Raw genomic sequence first — 18,286 nt, forward strand, 5'->3', positions numbered from 1 at the left:
TTCCTGCAAGCAACCTGAAACTTAGTTGCAAATCAAGAGAGGCAGAGATGTTCTCACGAGCAGCTTCACATGTAGAGCGTGAGTCTCCGCTACATGTAGCTCATGGACTCTTTGCCAATGTTGCCTAATCCCAATGCCACATGTCCAATGACGAGTGTTGGGCTGCTCAGGAACATTTTTTGGAAAGACCAGGTGGCATTTTTGGATCTTCTTCTTGCAAGCGAGAGAAACATCACAATACCCTGCGAGCAGAAAGAAGAGGAATGGGTAAAAAGCGTTCGGGCGGCCTATCCAATCCACGTCATGTTGAGAAGACCCATAGAAGTAGGAATTCCACATGCCAACGCCCGTGCTTGGTAAGTTTGATGCATCGTAGATCCCAAGAAAATCCGGTGTACCATTTGGTTGATGATCTCGACCGAAAACCGCTGGAAGCAGGATTTGCAGCCCGTTGATCGGTAGAAGGATTTCAGTGCAATTTGAATCGATTGGAATATCGAATCTTGACAAGCTGTGCTGTTCTACGTGATTGAGAGCAATCCCATATTCCATTTCCTTTTGCCGGAATAATTAGAACTGTGGACGACGTTGAGAGAGTACACAAAGTACACAATCAACGTGGGCGCAAAGCTGTGTGCTATATGCTGTGGGGGGCGTGGGGAACGCTGCAGCGTTGCAGCAGCGATGGACGATGAAGACGACTGGATTCAATGATAAACGTCAAAATTTTTGGAAAAGGCCGCCAGGAAGCAAAGGCTGAATGAAAGGAGCTTCAGAAGTCAAAGGCAAGTGGAAGAGGACGGTGAGCCAGGCGGATGTTGCCTGATTGATTGAAAGACGCGCCGACGCAGGGTTGCAAATGGGCGGCAGCAACAGCAATCACGATGAATGGATAGATGTTGAAGGAGGCTAGTCCCGTAGCGTAGCTGAGCTGAAGGTCTCACATGTGGCTTGGGCTGGCGATGGAGCTGTTGGAGGCTTCGTCGCTAGAGTTAGAGGCAAAAAATGCTTCCGGGCTGCCAAATTTAGCCGGTTTCGCCAATAATTGGAGGCTCCGTCGCCAGAATTAGAGGGGAAAAACGCTTCCGGGCCGCCAAATTTAGCGGGTACCGCCAATAATTCACAGTCAAAATGAGCAGTTGTCAGAAACTACAGTGATGGCGCCCCTATGCTTATCTTATTCTTCGGACCCACGGCTATGGATCCCATCATCCCAGTTTGCGCTTTCTGCTCGAACTTTCTTGTCCAATAATTGCATCCCGCAGTCTGCGCGCACACTTCTCTGATTGTGCTTTGTGCCCACACGCAAGCTTTGCTCATCAACCTCCACAGCATCACACTTCCAGCCCAATCATGGCCAGCTCGCGAACGCAGTCTCCCTCGTGAATTTCCCCACACCCAAAATCGCCATGCCGCCCTCCAAATCTTTCGACTTACAATTCTTTTGGCACTTCCTGGCACGCGGATGAGACATCATCCAAAAATTCTAGCTTCACGCTTAGTCCATTGAAACTTGCAGAGCCGAGCTATCCTAAGTTTTCTTTTCTGAAGTGCCCAGTTCAACCATCTTATAAGGGTGACGGAATTGTTTCTTCCATCTCCTCTCGACACGCAATTATCATGTTCAGCGCATAGCGAGTGCTTCGAAAGTTACTGTGCTGCACCTACTTATCATACAGACGTTTGACAATGGAGCTTTCAACTCAGCCTTGCGAGTCGCAAAAACTTACAAATTTTCACGGCTCAGCGAACCGTCATGCCAAGTTTTCTTCCTCCTCTTCAAAGCTCGCTGGCTGCTGGCCGATTGAGTTGTGGATTTACCAAGCATAGCCAGCAATGATCGTAGGTGCATCTTCAGTGCCCCACTTGCAGACTGTAGTGGGGAGTGATACAGATTTTGAATCGAACTCGTACTTCCTTTCAAAATTCAAGCTTTACGAGACCAACACGGTGTGTAAACTTTTTTAGATGCATTGCATGATTTTTTTTCTTTTGTCGCTTTGCGACTTTGAACTTCGTACAGACGTAGTAGGATTAGAGGCATTTCATTTGAGCGACTGGTCAGCGAAGCATTCAATGGTTATGAGGAGGATTTTCTCTTCTTGTCATTTTCATTTCGTCTATTGGTCAGTGAAGTTTTCCGTTTTCTGACGTCGTTCTGCAGACATTTTACTTAATCGGAACCGATAAGACAAGGACACTCTGGAAAATCATTAAAATTGATAGATCGCGAACAGCAGAGCTTGATATTTTTGAAGACCCAACTATTTACAATCGAGACGATTGTAATGAACTTTTAAACAGGCTGGATGCTGGCAATCGATCCACAGGTGGCCTGAAGTTTGTGACAAAGGCTTACGGTGTAGTAGGTACGTCCCGCAACTGCTGGTGGTTTGATTAAAAGATATATCTTACCAACGATGTGAACGAGTTGCTACACGGACGTCACACGTTGCAACATAAAGTAATCGTCACTGAACCAACTATCACATGTTAACACTCTAATATTGCATTGTCGACTTAGCATAATGGTCTTGATTGATTAGGATCTCACTTTTGAAAGTGCATCTCCAAGAGTTACTTATCAAATGGTATTTAATGATGCTTAAAGTATATCTCCAAGAGTTAGTCATCATATGGCTGTCCAGAATCATGCAAATGTGAACGTTTAAACGTTCCTGGATATGTGATGGCTTGATGTGAAATCCCATATGGTAATATCCGTTACACCTGTCAGTTTTCAACGTATTAAGAAGTCAAGCATGCCCTTTTTGAGTGGTGGTAAAGTTGGCCAGCCCATAGGAGCCCTACAAAGATAAGGTCTTCAAATTTTATAGACTGAGGTGAATGCAAAGTTTAGGACATCGAATAATATTCATTCAGAATTATACTGGGGACTCGGTTTTAATCTGAAGTCTTGCCATATATTGCAGGATTTATCAAGTTTTTGGAACCATATTACATGATTCTCGTCACAAAACGTCGACTACTTGGCAATATCTGTGGACATTCAATTTATGGCATTGGTGAAAGTCGGTTATTGACTGTTCCACATGTGTCATTCCAAACAAATGTGGCGGCTTCTCAGGCTGAGAACAGGTTCCAAACCTTTTAGGTGCCTCATTAAGTGCCTTTATGATTCAGCTTAGGAGTCAACATCGCCATTTTATATGTGTTTCTAAAGTTTAAATGGTGCTTTTGTTCTTTTAGCTCTTTGGTTTGAACTAATTCAGTGTTCTGTGAAGAAGAAGCTTGTATCAGGTGTGGAAGCTGTGTTTGTTGTAGAAGCGGGCTTAGAAAAAGAGCAACCAACTTTATCAGGTCTAATCAGGGGCTGGTCTTGAACAGAGACAAGATATTATGGCGGGTTTATGCTGAGACAGTGTCGTGGGGGCCAGTTAGAACTTAGAACTCTGACAAGAGTTGCAGGTGAGAGGCTCACGGGGCATGAGGGGGAGCCTCAAGGGAGGAGTTGCTTAATACAGGGACTTTGTGGGAGCAGGATCCACACAACACAGACAATGTGTGGTGCAGATGCAGACAGAGGGGGTAGCTGCATGGCTGGGTTAGTGCTCTTATCAGGGAGGTACCCTTAGATAGGTGCACCTTGTTGAAAAAGGAACTATACCCAGGTTAGAGTCAGTCCCCATACACCCTGAGTATGTAGATAGGTCCTCCAGATGTAGAGGTTGTCAGAGGTGGATAATGAGACCATCCCATTCAACAAGGGGTCCCCCATGCACGCCTTCGTCTTGACTTGCTATGTGCAACCTTGCAACTTTCACAGGAAAGTGTGGAAATGGCGTGAATGTGGGGGCCTTTTGAAAAACTCCCTGTAGGAAAACGCAGACTAACTGCCCACTGGCGGTCAGAATTCATCATCTCCCATCATCCCTAGAACCACTCAAATGTGGCGGGATCTGTTACTCCTGATGGATCCATCTAAAAGCATGAGCTCCCATCCCAACTAGCTTGATGGATGGATTTCAAAAGCATGAGAACGGGCTCTAACAATAACCAAAAGGTGGAGGGGAGACGCTCCCGTAGAGGGCCCCCCCTCCTTTCTCTAGCAGGATGAGAGACTAGCTAGGGTCAGTTTTAGGGCGCTAATTGCACGGCCTTTCAAGGTGCTGGGCAGCATGGGAGATGAGAACAAACGTTGGTGATGAGGTTGTAGAGGTAGGGCTACATTGAGGGGACAAAGGGAGTTTGGAGGGTAGGGTAAACTAAGGGACACGAGGTCACACATGGGAGACAGGGCCATGGGTAGGGGTTGCAAGGGTGTTATTGGACACTTGTGACAGAGGGGAATCAGGGGATGTGTGAAGAATGTACATACATGCAGCATGATTGTCATAGATAAAGTTGAGTAAAATATATGAAATAAACATAAAATTTAAAAGTGAAATGTCATCGTGTGGCATTCATATAAAACATAGTATAAATTATTGCAATGGACGTATCCTACCTTATCTACAAGCTCCTTCCTGCTTCCTTCACCTTCGTGCATCTCTCTCTCTCTCTCTCTCTCTCTCTCTCTCTCTCTCACCTCTCTTCCTCTCTCTCATTCCTTCATCTCTCAGTCCCTTTTACTAAATGTATCCTCCCTTGCAAATCTGCCTGGTGCCTTCCCTTCATCTTGTCTTATCCTTTTCATGCATCCTGACCATACAAGCACTGTACCGGCAACAGCAATAGCTTCCTCAATGACCAGACCATGACAACTGTAGGTACTAGAAAGTGCAACTACTCAGTCGCATAAGAAGCCATGGCTGACATTCTTTTTGGCCAGCAGCTTGGCATGAGGCAGCCCAGCCGCAACAAGAAGTAGCGCAATCAGCATCCATATTCTGTGCGTGCAGCCGCTCAGCAATACTTTTACTCGGCCCCTTGGCATGTGCATTGAAGGACTTTCATTCCGTTCTCCCCTTTTTAACATGCACTAGGCAGCACTGGGAAAACGCTCAGGACTGTTCATATGTTAAGAGACAACGGGAGTACCGACATTTTTATCAACATTAAGACCTTGAAGAAAATTAAGCCTGCAGCCGCAGAGATTGATCATTGGTGTTGCGAATACATAGCACATGATTAGCATGCTATTGTTGCGAAGGTGCATGGTCCAACCCTCTCATGATTATGCTTTGCAGGAGATCTCTTTTCCTCGGGTCCATTTACTGTTATGGGATGTGATTGGATGAAATCTCTTGGGGAGTTTGGTGTCCATCTGATGCCATGACTTTCTAGGTGTTGCAGGCTTTGACAGCCCCAAAAATACAGCTGATTTCATCAGAGCAATTGGCTAAGAACTCAAGAAAGAGATTGCCTTATAAGCATTGCGCGCAACCAAACCTCAAAGAGGGAGAACCGGATGTTGATATGCAGCGATTGCTTTCAGAATTTGCTGGCATAGCCTCATCAGTTACCTCCAAAGAGAGATGTTGACCATGCTATAGTATTGGAGCTTGTCAGCAAGCCCATCCACAAGCCTGTTTATCGTCTCTCTAAGGTGGAATAGGAGGAGAAAAGGAAGTAAAGGAGTTGGTTGAGAAGAATTTCATTTTTCATAGTACTTCTCTTGTTGCCTCGCCAGTAATTCTGGTTAAATAGAAAGATGGGTCATACCGCAAGCGATCTCAACAAGGCCACTTCAAAAATAGGTTTCCAATCCCTAGGATTGAAGACTTATTGGATGATGGTGTATGCTGTAAAAAGTTTAGGCACACCTACGACATTTTTTGAGCTGCTTCTCCTCCCCGACCCTTGCTGCCCCCCCTCTCCCTCAGCCCCTCCCTCTCCCTCTCCCTCTCCCTCAGACCCTCCCTTTCCCCCTTGCCTCTCAGCCTGCCTCTCCTCTTCCCCCCACTGCCCCCCCTCCTCCTCACCCGCCCTCTCCCGCTACCCGTCCCTCTCAGCCGCCCCCCCTCTTCCGCCCTCTCAGCCCACCCCCTCCCCACGTTCTCCCCTGCCCCCTCTCCCCTACTCCCTACGCCCCCCCTCTCCAGCTCCCTACACCCCTCCTACGCATCTCCTCACTACTCCCCTCCTACGCCCCTCCCTACCCCGCCTCCGTTCCCAACCTCCTCGCCCCCTCCTTCGCCTCTCAGCCCCCTCTTTCCACACCTCTCTCTCTCCCCGTTTCTGCCTCCCTCTCTCAGCCCCTCCTCTCTCCTCCTTTCTCTTCCTCTTGGCCTTCTCCGCTTGGCCTCTTCTTCCCGCAGCACTTCGGGGTCGGACGGAACATATTTTTTTGTAAAAGTCAGCCTTTTCACCTTGATTGGTGATGGATCTCCATTCAGCCAACCTACTCCAATTCACCAGCGGCGAAAGCAGTTACATTTTCAGAAGACGAGTTGGAGCAGCTCAAGAAAGATGTAGAGCTTGAAAGTTCTACCATGTTGATCGCACGCATCTACGGGTCTCATTTTGAAAGAAAGTTGTAGTACACTTCAAGAGCTACAATTTTGGTGTTTACTTTGTCTCAATCGGAGCTCTGTATTAAAAGTTATTCCATCTGCAAGGTGTGATGAAATCAAGACTGCATTTCGTCATCTGTTGATGTTTGTAGCGGCTACTTCCCATGGGTATCTTCTGAAAGAAAGTTGTACACTTCAAGAGCTACAATTTTGGTGTTTACTTTGTCTCAATCGGAGCTCTGTATCAAAAGTTATTCCATCTGCAAGGTGTGACGAAATCAAGACTGCATTTCGTCATCTGTTGATGTTTGTAGCGGCTACTTCCCATGGGTATCTTCGTGAGCTCGTGCAGCGAAATATGATCCGTTATCTTCTTCAGCAAACGAAGATGGATTGATGGGCGTGTTTTCTTTACTCATGAAGACTGCTCCTGGAGAAACACGGGCAAGCTGCTTCTCACACTAATTTTCGATTTCTCCAATTTCTACCCCAGATTTCCAAGGATTTCTATGGTGTGAGGTTCCTAATTGTTGAAGGAACACTGATTTCTGCATCCCTTCAGCTCTATTGAAGGCCCCAACATGTAAATCATTTGGGGATTTCCACATTCATGTAAATTTATTACTATTTTGCCCATTCACTTGGGAACTTTGCCCCATTTGGGCATAAGTGCTCAAATTTGAGCCTCCACCCCGACATTGCTTATTTGATCGGTGCCTGAGGTACTTCACATTGATCAACTTTCTGATTGCTCGTGGTACCTAAGGCCTCTACATCAACTTTTGGGTGGCTCTCACTTAGACATGTTGAGAGTCATGCGGTGATCGCTCCGCAAGTTGTTCCCATGGACTTCATCGACACTTTCTTTAGGGGGCATTCTTCCCGGAATTCACCCATATATCAGGAAGAATGTGCACACACGTGTGCAACAACTTTGCGGAGGACATCTCTTACACAAAGAGACATTTTTTTTTAAAATCTATTCCTACAGCTTGATGTATTTTGGGGTCCCCTGCCCTGGGTAGTCCCTCTAAAATGATATGTATTGAGTGGTTGGTTTTCATTGAGTCTAAAGGTCCTTTGCCTTGGATAGTCCTCGTAAAAAAATGTATTGGTTTTCCTATTTTGGTGTGTGGCTTCCTAACATGTCCTGTTATGAAGCCAAGGGCGGATGTAGTGTGGGAGCCATATGTATTGGCTTTGATAGGTCTCGTTATCAAGCTTGGCCGAGCTCTAGGATGTTGGTGTATTCCTAGACCTATGAGCTGGTCATGTAGCCATGCTATAACGTGAGCCTCTGAGCATGTTGAGTCTCAACCTCTAAACACGCTCAGACTTTAGCCTTTGAGTTACATAGGGTGCACAGTTTGATGACCGTCATTGTCATGTTCTGTTCTTGGTTCCATTCTAGTCACCTTGCCTTCATGGGGGGGTGTTGGAATATGAAGCCAAAGTGAGTCAAAAATGAGTGTTCTAGGTGTCTAGGGGGTGTTTTATAGTCTACTGAGTCCTAGACATGCCACGTGTCATATTGGGAGTTATCCCATATACACTATGGCTTTCTAGAGTCTAGTGTCACACTATATAGTGTTGTACTTGTCTTAAGTCTTGTCATATCAGTCAACATCAAGCTTTATCTACATGTGAGTATTTTGGTTATCATTGCCTTGCACTTGTACTTTCTTTTCATTTTCATTATGCTTTCCATCTTTCCATTCCGTTCCTAGTGTTAGAGTGATGCTCCCCTCTCCACATGTCCCTTCACTCCCAACCTCGACAGGGTGTTGGTACAGCCCCTTCACGTCAAAGCGCTCTTCCTCGACAGAGTGCTCCCTCGGTACCTCCACCTGCTTCCATGGCCCATGTTGTCCCTAGATGGGTTCCGGTCCATGTGCGGCCCTCACACCCTTTAGATCAAGAGGCCGCCGTCCAGAACGCCATCCCCTCTGGAGCCTTGGATATTCTCGTTCTGGTTGCCCCTGTTGATGTTGCACATCACTCGGTTCAGGGCGCTAGTGCTCCAGATGCAACCTTGGTTGTAGCTTCTCCCCTTGACTCAATGTCAACTTCAGCCCCTCTTCTTTTCTTTTTTTTTCAAAGAAAGGAACCTTCTATTAATGCTTGAAAGATTTCATACAAGACAGCAGCCCCAAAGGTGCTGAGTATGAAAAAAACGGAAAAGGATGAAAGAAAGAAATCGGCATGTTCTAGAGAAGCCAACTCATTGCCTAGGGGATCGCTGGAATTGGGGCTAACAGCCAAGTGGGGGGACTATACAGCCAGTGAATCCTCGCGGAGTGAAGATGTAGAAAATACCTGCAAGCCAAGCCTTGCAGAAACGAGCACGCCTCTCAATAGTCACCTTGGAGCTTGGAGTCACACGCTCCCAGCTGGACTGTAGAGTGTAAATGATATCCTGCCAGATGGCAACTAAGGTAGCCGAGGTTGGAACTGGGTGCTCTCCCATCACAAGACTGTAGCGAGCCACCCAAATGTTCCAAGCCGTGATGCTTGCTACCACCTCCCAAACACTGTCCTCCCTAGGAGAGGGGGGAGCTAGGGTGTCAGGACTACCTCGTGGAGTGCAATCCTCTGAATGCTCTGACCCTGTATCCGATAGGCTGGGGAGATCTCATCAATCTGAAACACGTGTCCTCCCTGTTTCAACCAAGCCACCATCCCCCAGGTGTAGTCTCTGTGAAGACTCTGCATACGTGTCATGATTCTGAGGGCTCTCATCTAGATCCTCGCTGCGCTATGACAGCTCCATAGGCAATGCGGGGGATAGTCTCCAGGACACCATGTGAGCAACAATGACACTGCCCCTCCACTCGCATCTGCTCCCCGATGGGCAAGCCTCCGTGGGCTGCCAGCCAGAAGAAGTATGAGATCTTCCTCGGCCACAAGCTGGACCACAACCGCGTCCACAAGCTGGAGTGAACATCTCGGGGCACTCTCTAGGTCACCCAGTGTCTCTCCCTCAAGGGGTTCCATCTCGACGAGTCCATCTGAAGTCTGCTACCAATCCATGTGGTGTAGGAAAAGAAAGGCACCTCATATGGCATCTCAGCTAGGCCGCCCCTGGAGGGCCAGAACCACTCCCCCGGATCCCATTGGACCTCCCTCAAGGGTCTACCCTCCCACAGCCAAAGGCCCTATCTAGAGGCATCCTGCTCTGAGATACTGGGAGGATCTATGTGCCACTCCTTCCCCAAGCGTCCTACCACTCTGATCATCTGCCAGTGTATCCCATCAAGACTCCCATCCATCTCAAGGTCTCTCCCAGTGAGGGGCTGAAGTAGGCCTCCAGGTCCTACACGGAAGAAGCCAGGGTGCGTGCTACCGCGCTGCATCAAAATCCTCAAGGGAACACCAGTACGGGAAAACTGCCCCAACCATCTGTTGTCTCTCCAAATGTGAAGTCCTTCCCACCAAGACTGAGGAATGGCTAAGTCGATCTCGCCCATCCGTTGCCCTGCCCCTCGCAGATGCGCTAGGGAGTCAAGTCTCGCCTCTGCCTCCATAGGTAGTCTGCTCCAGTGACCAAAAGGCGGTGCTGGACCACTTTCCCACTGTGCCCAGCCAATGTGAGTCCGCTGCCCGAGCATACGTCCCTCCTGATCTCTGACTTCTAGGTGCCACATAAGGGGCTGGCACTCAAACTCCACTCTGCATCTGGGTAGAGCATGGATGAGACCCCCTGCTAGTCTCTGCCAAACCCTGTGAAGACTCCTCATCAGGGGGGATCCTTTTCCCATAAGGGGGGCCTCTGAGAAGATCCATCTATGTGAAGGCTGCCACTGTCCCCCAGTGCGTGGGGTGTTCCTCAGAAGCCCTCGCTGTAAGAGGAGCTTCCAAGGCTCTGCACCTAGGGTGAGGCCACGAACCCCCAACTTGCCCAAAAGGGCCGTGCTCTGCATCTCCAGATCAATGATACCCAAGCCTCCCAGTGCTTGCAGCATGATCACCGCGCGGGCCCTAGTGTTCATCGTGCCGTCTGAACCTGCCCAGAGGAAGTTCCATACCAACCGTCAGAGCTGCCCAATGCATCCTCTGTGAAAGCACCAACAGGAGGAAATATACCAAGCCATGGCAAGAAGGACCTGGTTTGCCACTAAGGCGCGACCTGCAAGGGAGAGTTCCAATAGAGAAGCTTGCGCCGAAGACTCCCGGGGCAATCTGCTGCTCTGCTGTGATATCAATACCCACCTGGCATCCGAGGTATCTCGCTGTCTGGCCCCGCGCTATCCATCTGAAACCAAAGTCACTCCCCCACTCACGGATCTCCTATGTCTCCTTAAAGTCCATGACAAAGCCTATGGATTTCTTTCAGTTAATCCGTGCCCCCGAGGCCTCACAATAGATAGCTAGGACGCCTCTGACTCTCTCTAGACTCATTGTGGTGCCCTCAACATACAAGGCCGTGTCATCTTGATCTGAGCTTCCTAGCTCAAGATGTCACAGTTTGAAGTATTCAGCTTCTTGTGACATGCACTAGATTGGCTGCCCTAGAGTGAGTCAGATGATAATGGAACGTCCGTGTGACGCGTGACACGTGGCAAGGCCACAAGAGATAGACCCATGGAATGGTGCCATGTGGCAACCATCCCCTTCATACATGATGGATGTATGTGGGGGACTTGCCACATCATGTGGCCCCTTAAGATTTGTGTGTGTATCTATATGTATACACATTTATCCACCAAAAAAAAAGTGTGTGTATATGTAGGTATCTAGAGAGAGAGAGAGAGAGAGAGAGAGAGAGAGAGAGAGACTTTTCTTAACCTTTTAATTAGTCCTAACCCAAAAATTACCCCAGGAGTGGACAGTCTATAGTTCATCACGTGCAAAATTTTTTCAGGAGTGAACTAAGTCCATAGTTCATCACTTTTTCCAACAAATTTGGTGCATTCTGATTGGGCACACTGTGTCAGTGTGACACATGGGATGGGGCTGAAGCTGTGGCCTCTGTGAGAACCCACTGAGAAGCTTCGCAGAAAGCTTCCTTTCCTCCACACCTCCACACTTCCTTAGTTAGGGTTTGCTATATTTGGGGCTCATTGTGTGTTTGCAGTTTAGTTGCTGCGTTCCAGTCGTATACTTTCATTTTAGCCAGAATTGGCATTCAGTTTGCAGCAATTTCATTATTTGTGTATGCATTCCTACCTGCAAAGGTGGAGGGCACTGCAGTCTAGCAGGCCTTCCTGCTCGTGTTTTCTCTCATGGTATCAGAGCCACAGGTTGTTGAATCGACCTGAGAATACCCTTGGAGGGAAGTCTTCCTTCAACCTGTACACACGACCTGAGCCAAAACACCAGACCCCTAGAGGATCCTCAATAAGCCTGAGGAGAGAGAATCCTCTACACGTGAGCAGAGAAGGAGGCAGCTTAGTTGTTAGTCAAGATGGAAACCCGGCAATCAGTGATCTGCTGGTGATGCAAGAACTAACGGAATCTACAGATTAGCAATATATAAGAAGCTTTTATTCATCGTCGTGATCAAGAACTGGACAAACTTTGGCGAACCTACAAATCTGCACATTGAATCTGAAGTAGCTCAAGGAGCTCCTCCGCCTGCCTGATTGGGAGCCTCAGCCCTGTGAGACCCACCACTTGTGATCTCAAATAGTAGCCCAGAGCCTCCGCTACAAACAAGAAGAGAAAGGGAGCTAGTGAGCAACCCTGGCGGACCAAGCGAGAGAGAGGAAAGGCCTCGCCTGTGTGTCCTCCGATAAGCATCTAACTAGAGCTCCCTGCATATAGCGCTGAAACTCCTCTGACCCATCTGTCTAAGAAACCCAATCTCCTCATAGTGCCCTCCAAGAAAGACCACTCCACCCTGTCATAGGCCTTCTCAAAGTCCAAGAGAAGGATGGCAAGTGGCTGTGACTCCTCCTTGGACCAATCCACTGCCTCCCAAAACGTGAAGATGTTGTCCAGGATGCTGTGTTCTTGGACAAACCCAGTCTATGTGTCATGGATGATGTCGGTAAGATGAAGCGGTAACCGCAAACTCAAGACCTTGGCGAGGATCTTGTACGCAGTATCAAGCAAAGTGATCAGCCTCCACTGTCAGATATCTGACCTATCTCCACCCCCTGCTCAAGGACTGAGGGAGAAGGCCTGTGTCAAAAATCTCCTAGCAAGCTAAATGGAAAGGGGTGGAGATAATCTCCCAGAAGTTTCGAAAGAAGGCCAGAGTCAAGCCATCCTCCCCCGGGCACTTCTGGGTTGGGAGAGCCTTGAGGGCTTCCCAGAGCTTCTCATCTGTGAAAGGCTCCTCAAGTCTGTTGTCACGAGGACATGAAATTTTGGGACTTTTGATTTGCGACTCCCGTAATTTGCGCGTGACTGCCTTGAGCCTCTGGGATGCGAGGGTCCGGCCATGGGGCGGGACTTGGGGAATTAAAATTCCTAGTGGACCCTTGTAAATAGTAAATGTGTGCCGAGTTACTAGGCAATTAATTCCTAGGGCCAAAGTGTGCAACAGCAGGGCCAAAAGAGTGGTGCAATTAAAATACACTGCTTTTTGGAGCCTATGGCTTTAAAAGGGGGAGGGAGCCCTTCTTTTGGATGCAGTTGGCCAAATCGGTTCCAGAGGAGCCAGATCATCAGTTTCAGGTGTTCCAGAGCCTGCCAGGGAAATTCGTTTTTACCCAGGGGCCAGTTTCAGGTGGTTGTACAAATCTACATCCTTATCCCCTCTAAAGTCCTAGAGATATACTTTGATGTGTTGAGGGGATGCCATCTTTTGGTTTACCCACTTAGGTGTTCCAGAGCCTGCCAGGGAGATTCGTTTTTACCCAAAGGCCAGTTCCAGGTGATCCAGGGACACACATTTCATATTGATGAGATCTCTCCAGCCTACCAGATACAGGGTCAGAGCATCCAGAGGATTGCACTCCACAAGGCAGCCCCCCCTGACAGCCTAGCTCCTCCTTCTCCTAGGGAGGACAGTGCTTGGGAGGTGGTAGACAACATCACGACTTGGAACATTTGGGTGGCTCGCTACAATCTTGTGATGGGAGAGCACCCAGTTCCACCCTCGGCTACCTTAGTTGCCATCTGGCAGGATATCATCTACACTCTATGGTTCACCTGGGAGCATGGGACTCCAGGCTCCAGGGTGACTATTGAGAGGCATGCTCGTTTCTGCAAGGCTTGGCCTGCCGGTGTTTTCTACATCTTCACTCCGCGAGGGATTCGCTGGCTGTATAGTCCCCCCACTTGGCTATTAGCCCCAGTTCCAAAGATCCCCTAGGCAGTGAGCTGGGTTTCTCTGGAACAGGCCGGTTTCTTTCTTTCAACCTTTTTCGGTTTTTTCCATACTTGGCACCTTCGGGGCTGCTGTCTTGTATGAAATATTTTAAGCATTAGTAGAAGGTTCCTTTCTTTGAAAAATAAAAATAAAAATAAATAAATAAAGATATATATATATATATATATATATTTTGGTGGGTGCAAAAAAGAGACTTCTATTAAGTAAGAAGGAAACTCGCTAGAGCAAGCTTTGAGTGGAAATACAACATCATGAAATCATGAGGATAAATAAAACCCCCTCAAAGTGAGGTGGAAAACAACCAAGGCTGAGGATGAAAGTGCCACCTCAACCCTGTAGGAGTCTCAAAGAAGAAAGGAGAATCCTTCCATTCCCTGAAGAAAGAAGCCCTCCTAGCTGAGGCTGCACGGGAGTCTCCCTGTATACTCATCCATACGGCCATCAAAGTATGTACAGTGTCTGTCAAGATACTAGCCAAAGTGTGCGAGGGATGAACCTGAGTACCCTCCATAGCCTTTGTGCATCTGGCTCTCCAGATATGCCAGGATGCTATGCTCGCTAAAATCTCCCAAGAAGTATCCACAGAGGCATGTACATCTGTAAAAGGAAGGTCTGGTACCACATCCAACGAACAAGACTCAATCTGATGACGTCGAACCAAAATGGCCCGAGAGGAGTCAAGTCTCTCGTAGAATACCTGAGGCCCTGTAAGAGAAAGCCAAGCCACTGAGCCCCATGTCATAAAGAATGGGGAGTGGGCAAAGTGACTGAAAATCCTGGCTACCCCCATCCAAATCATCCTCGCTTTTTCTGTTTTGAGTATCTACATTAGATCTCAAGCTGATATTTATGGGCTGAGGCTTCCTATCCACTGGGAAGAAGAGATCCTGGATAGTGAGTTGGCAGATGACATGGCTATTTTTTTGGATGCCTCCCCCAGGCCACTCACTTCTTTCCGGACAGCCTTGGATTTGTTTTGGACGGCTGCAGGTGCACACATTAATTGGCATAAATCCAGCGGTTTTTGGATTTGCGAGGATGACACCCCAGATTGGGGTAATGATATTGGCTTCACGTGGGTACAGAGGGGCATCTCCGTCAGATATTTGGGCTGCCGGGTTGGGGTGGGCATCTCTCCTTCACAACAGTTTGCTCCGGTGTTGGACAGCATCAGAAGAAAGCTCCTTTTCTGGAGCTCAGCCAAACTTGACTTGGCCTCTAGGGTGGTGGTGGTTAACCAGGTTCTTCTAGCCACAGCATGGTTTGTATGCTCTTGTTGGTGCCACTCTAGGGATTGTATCACTCAGCTTAAGAGGCCTGTACGAAACTTTTTATGGGATGGTCTAGATGGCACATCTTATGTTACAGCCAGGGTGGCTTGGGAGACCTGATTCTTCCTACAAGAGAAGGGGGTTGGAATATCATCGACCCAGATCTACAGTGTAGAGCTTTACTCTGCAAGTTCATTGTGAGAGGGCTTATGCCAGGGCAAGAGCCTTGGAAGGATTTTTCTATCAGATGCATACAGTCTCGCACGCCCACTTCAGGAGAGGATTGGACACACAGTACTAGATGGGTTTTCACCACAGCCCACCTCAGGTCTCCCTCTTCCCCTCTTATGGTTGCTATCCTGAAAGCATGGGCCAGCTTCAGGAGTACTCTTCGCAGGATTCCCCCATTCACCCGTGAAGAGATTGAAAGGGAGCCTATCATGTGGAATGAGAGGATTTTGGATGAGCTTGGCAGACCACTTGGAGCTTCTCCTTACATGCAGTGGCCAAGATGGGAGAGGGGCCCTGCATCTACAGTGGGAGCATGGAAAGCCTTCAGGTTGCCTCCTGCAGACCAACAGGCCCAGATGGTTCTTAATCTCAGAGGGAGTGCAGGGAGAGTCTAACAAATTGATGCAGCCTTGCCCTTGGATTGGGTGGACACAGATGACATGCCTATTACTTGCTCCACCTGGATGGGGGCATTTTTCAGATTGGGAGTTCCTTTACAGGTGATTGCTTTTCTTGACCCACATCAGGATGCCTTAGTATTTGATGTTTCTTCGGGGGGCAGGCTGTCCAAATCCACAGACGATATCTTGTTGGAGGTACCGTTTCAGCCAATCAGGATAGTGGGCTTCATGGAGCATGGCTCTCTTTCACAGTGGTACTTGGATCTTGACCCGCTTCTCCTCGCCCTTGGCTCATGGAGGCTGTAGCTCTATGGAGGTGTCCCAATTAAGTTTTTGTAGTGGGACCCTGGGGAATGGGAATGGATAGATGAAGGGCACCGAGAGAAGGGCATCCCCTTCTTTCGTTACACGGTCAGTAATGCCAGGAAATTCCAGCTCAGCTGTAGGGGTTGGAGGCCCACCAGAGCTCATCATTGGGAGAACTTTCAGATTCCTGCTGACTTGCAAAAAATTTTTTGGCAGAGACTCTGGAAATTCCACCGGAATAGAAAAATCACTCTCTTCTTTTGGCTTTCTATTCATGGTGGGATAGCAGTAAACCATTGGAGGTCCAGGTTCGGAGCTGACCCTTCTTGCGCTCGCTGCCTTTCTGCTTTGGAGACAATACAGCACTGCCTTTGGGATTGCAGACGGGCGAGAATCATATGGAAGGGGATTGCAAGACTTTTCAGCACTTTTGTTGGCCTACCTTTCTATTTGACCTGGGGATCAGTGGCTTGGCTTACTCTTTCAAGGCCCCATGTATTTTTTGAGAGACTTGATTCGTCTTGGGCTCTTCACATCCGACGACACCTTGTGGAGTTGTGCTGTCTAGAGGATGTTCCGGCCACTCTTTTCAGGGCTGCTCACTCCTCGGTCGACTCTCCATGGGAGATCCTAGCTAGCATTGCAGCATGGCACATTTGGAGAGCCAGATGCACTGAGGCTTTGGAGGGTTCTCAGGTTCACCCTTCTCAGATCTTGGCCAGTACTTGGACAGATACGATACACACTTTGATGGCCATTTGGGCGACCATGCAGGGATCATCTCGAGCAGCCTCCTCCAGGAGAGTTACTTTTCTCAGAGATTGGAGAGACTCTCCCTTCTTTGCTGAGAATTCTACAGGGTTGAGATGGCATTTTCAGCCTCAGCCTTGGTTTCTTTCTACCTCATTCCTCTGAGGTATTTTTTATTACATGCCTAGCATGGTGTATTTCCACACAAAGCTTGCTCTAGCGGGTTTCTTTCTTACTTAATAGAAGTCTCTTTTTTGGGGGGAAAAAAAAATCATCCTCGCCTGTCTGCAATCCCATAAACAATGCTGAATAGTCTCCAAAGCAGAGAGGCAACGAGGACAAGTAGGGTCGGCTCCGAACCTGGATCTCCAAAGGTTCACTGCAATCCCACCATGGATAGAAAGCCAAAAGAAGAGAGTGGTCTTTCTATTCCTGTGGGATTTCCAGAGTCTCCTCTAGAAGCACCTCTGCAGATCCGTAGTGATATCAAATGTCTCCCAATGAGGAACTCTGGAAGGTCTCCAACCTCTACTACTAAGCTGAAATCAAATAAAGATATTTGGATGAGATGTTATTTGGATGTCCATGTGGAGCATTGCTTTTATGCTACTGGTTGGTATACATATAGGAGGACAATCCCCTTTGAATTTGGAGGCTATAGATTTATGGGGAGTTACCATAAAGTACCTTCATTGAATGGGAGTGGATGTTATAGGCAATCACTTCAAGATTCTTCATTCTTCAACTTTATAATTAGTAATGCCAGGCAATGTCAGATTACAACCATAGGATGGAGGCCATCTAAATCTCATTACTAGAAGAGTTTTCAAATCACTCTAGAGTTGCAAAGGTCATTTTGGAGAAGGATTTAGAAATCCCTAAGGAACACGAAAGTTGATCTTTTCATCTGGTTTTTCATTAATGGAGAGATTGTAGTAAATCAGTGGAGAAACACTTGTGGAGCTGATTTTTCTTGCCCTTGGTACTTGATTGCTGATGAGTTTATCCAGATTGCCTTTGGAATGCAGATAGGCTAGGATCATTTGCGCTAGGATTCAAACACTTATGGGCAGCTGTTATTCGTCTACTTTGTTTAGCACTCGGGGCTCAATGGCCTAGATTTATGAGAGTTAGGTATCTTCTTGGGCTATCATAGTTCATCATCTTGTAGAGTTTCATTAACTTGTCGTTGCTCTGTGCAAAGTTGGAAATGGATTTGGGAGAGGATTACCAAAAAGCGAGCGACAAAAAGCGAGCAAGCCAAAAAAAGCGAGCGATCAAAAACAATAAAAGATTTATAAATCCCCCATTTTAGTAGCAAAAAATAATAACTTATTCAAAAGTGCATATGTTCCCTCAATGCCAGAAGGTTAAACATGCATATAACTTTAAAGCCATTAACACTAATTTCACATCATCCATGAGACAGTTTGTATGTTTAACTTCCAAGTCATTGTTTGTATCAAAGACAAACCCTACTGCAATCAAGTTCTCTCTTTCCACTAGAGTAATTGAGATCATCTTTCCAAGGACTCCTTGCATGGATTAGTCTAGATTCCATGCATATGTAAATGCTTAGGCTTTTTAACTCTGTTCACTCTTGGAACAAAACCCATGTTTCTTTGTTACTGC

General features: G+C 47.5%; 1 protein-coding gene across 5 annotated transcripts in view; it reads left to right on the forward strand.

The window, feature by feature from the left end:
• Positions 1-369: 369 nt before the first annotated feature.
• The window catches only part of LOC147888497 (phosphatidylinositol-3-phosphatase SAC1-like), a 196,098-nt gene continuing 178,181 nt past the window's right edge, over positions 370-18,286 (forward strand). For 3 of the 5 annotated variants that reach the window (XM_087392609.1, XM_087392610.1, XM_087392608.1), the window contains exons 1-3: positions 370-1,950; positions 2,165-2,369; positions 2,934-3,099. In XM_087392609.1, coding sequence (XP_087248735.1) covers positions 1,837-1,950; positions 2,165-2,369; positions 2,934-3,099 — 485 coding nt within the window. In that variant the 5' untranslated portion in view covers positions 370-1,836. Of the gene's footprint in view, positions 1,951-2,164; positions 2,370-2,933; positions 3,116-18,286 lie in introns of those variants that run through there. The other 2 variants (XM_087392607.1, XM_087392611.1) reach the window with 2 other exon arrangements.

This window comes from Dipteris shenzhenensis, chromosome 21, assembly GCF_047967505.1.
Source record: "Dipteris shenzhenensis isolate YYH24624 ecotype China chromosome 21, Dip_SZ_1.0, whole genome shotgun sequence".
NCBI classification, from domain to species: Eukaryota; Viridiplantae; Streptophyta; class Polypodiopsida; order Gleicheniales; family Dipteridaceae; genus Dipteris; species Dipteris shenzhenensis.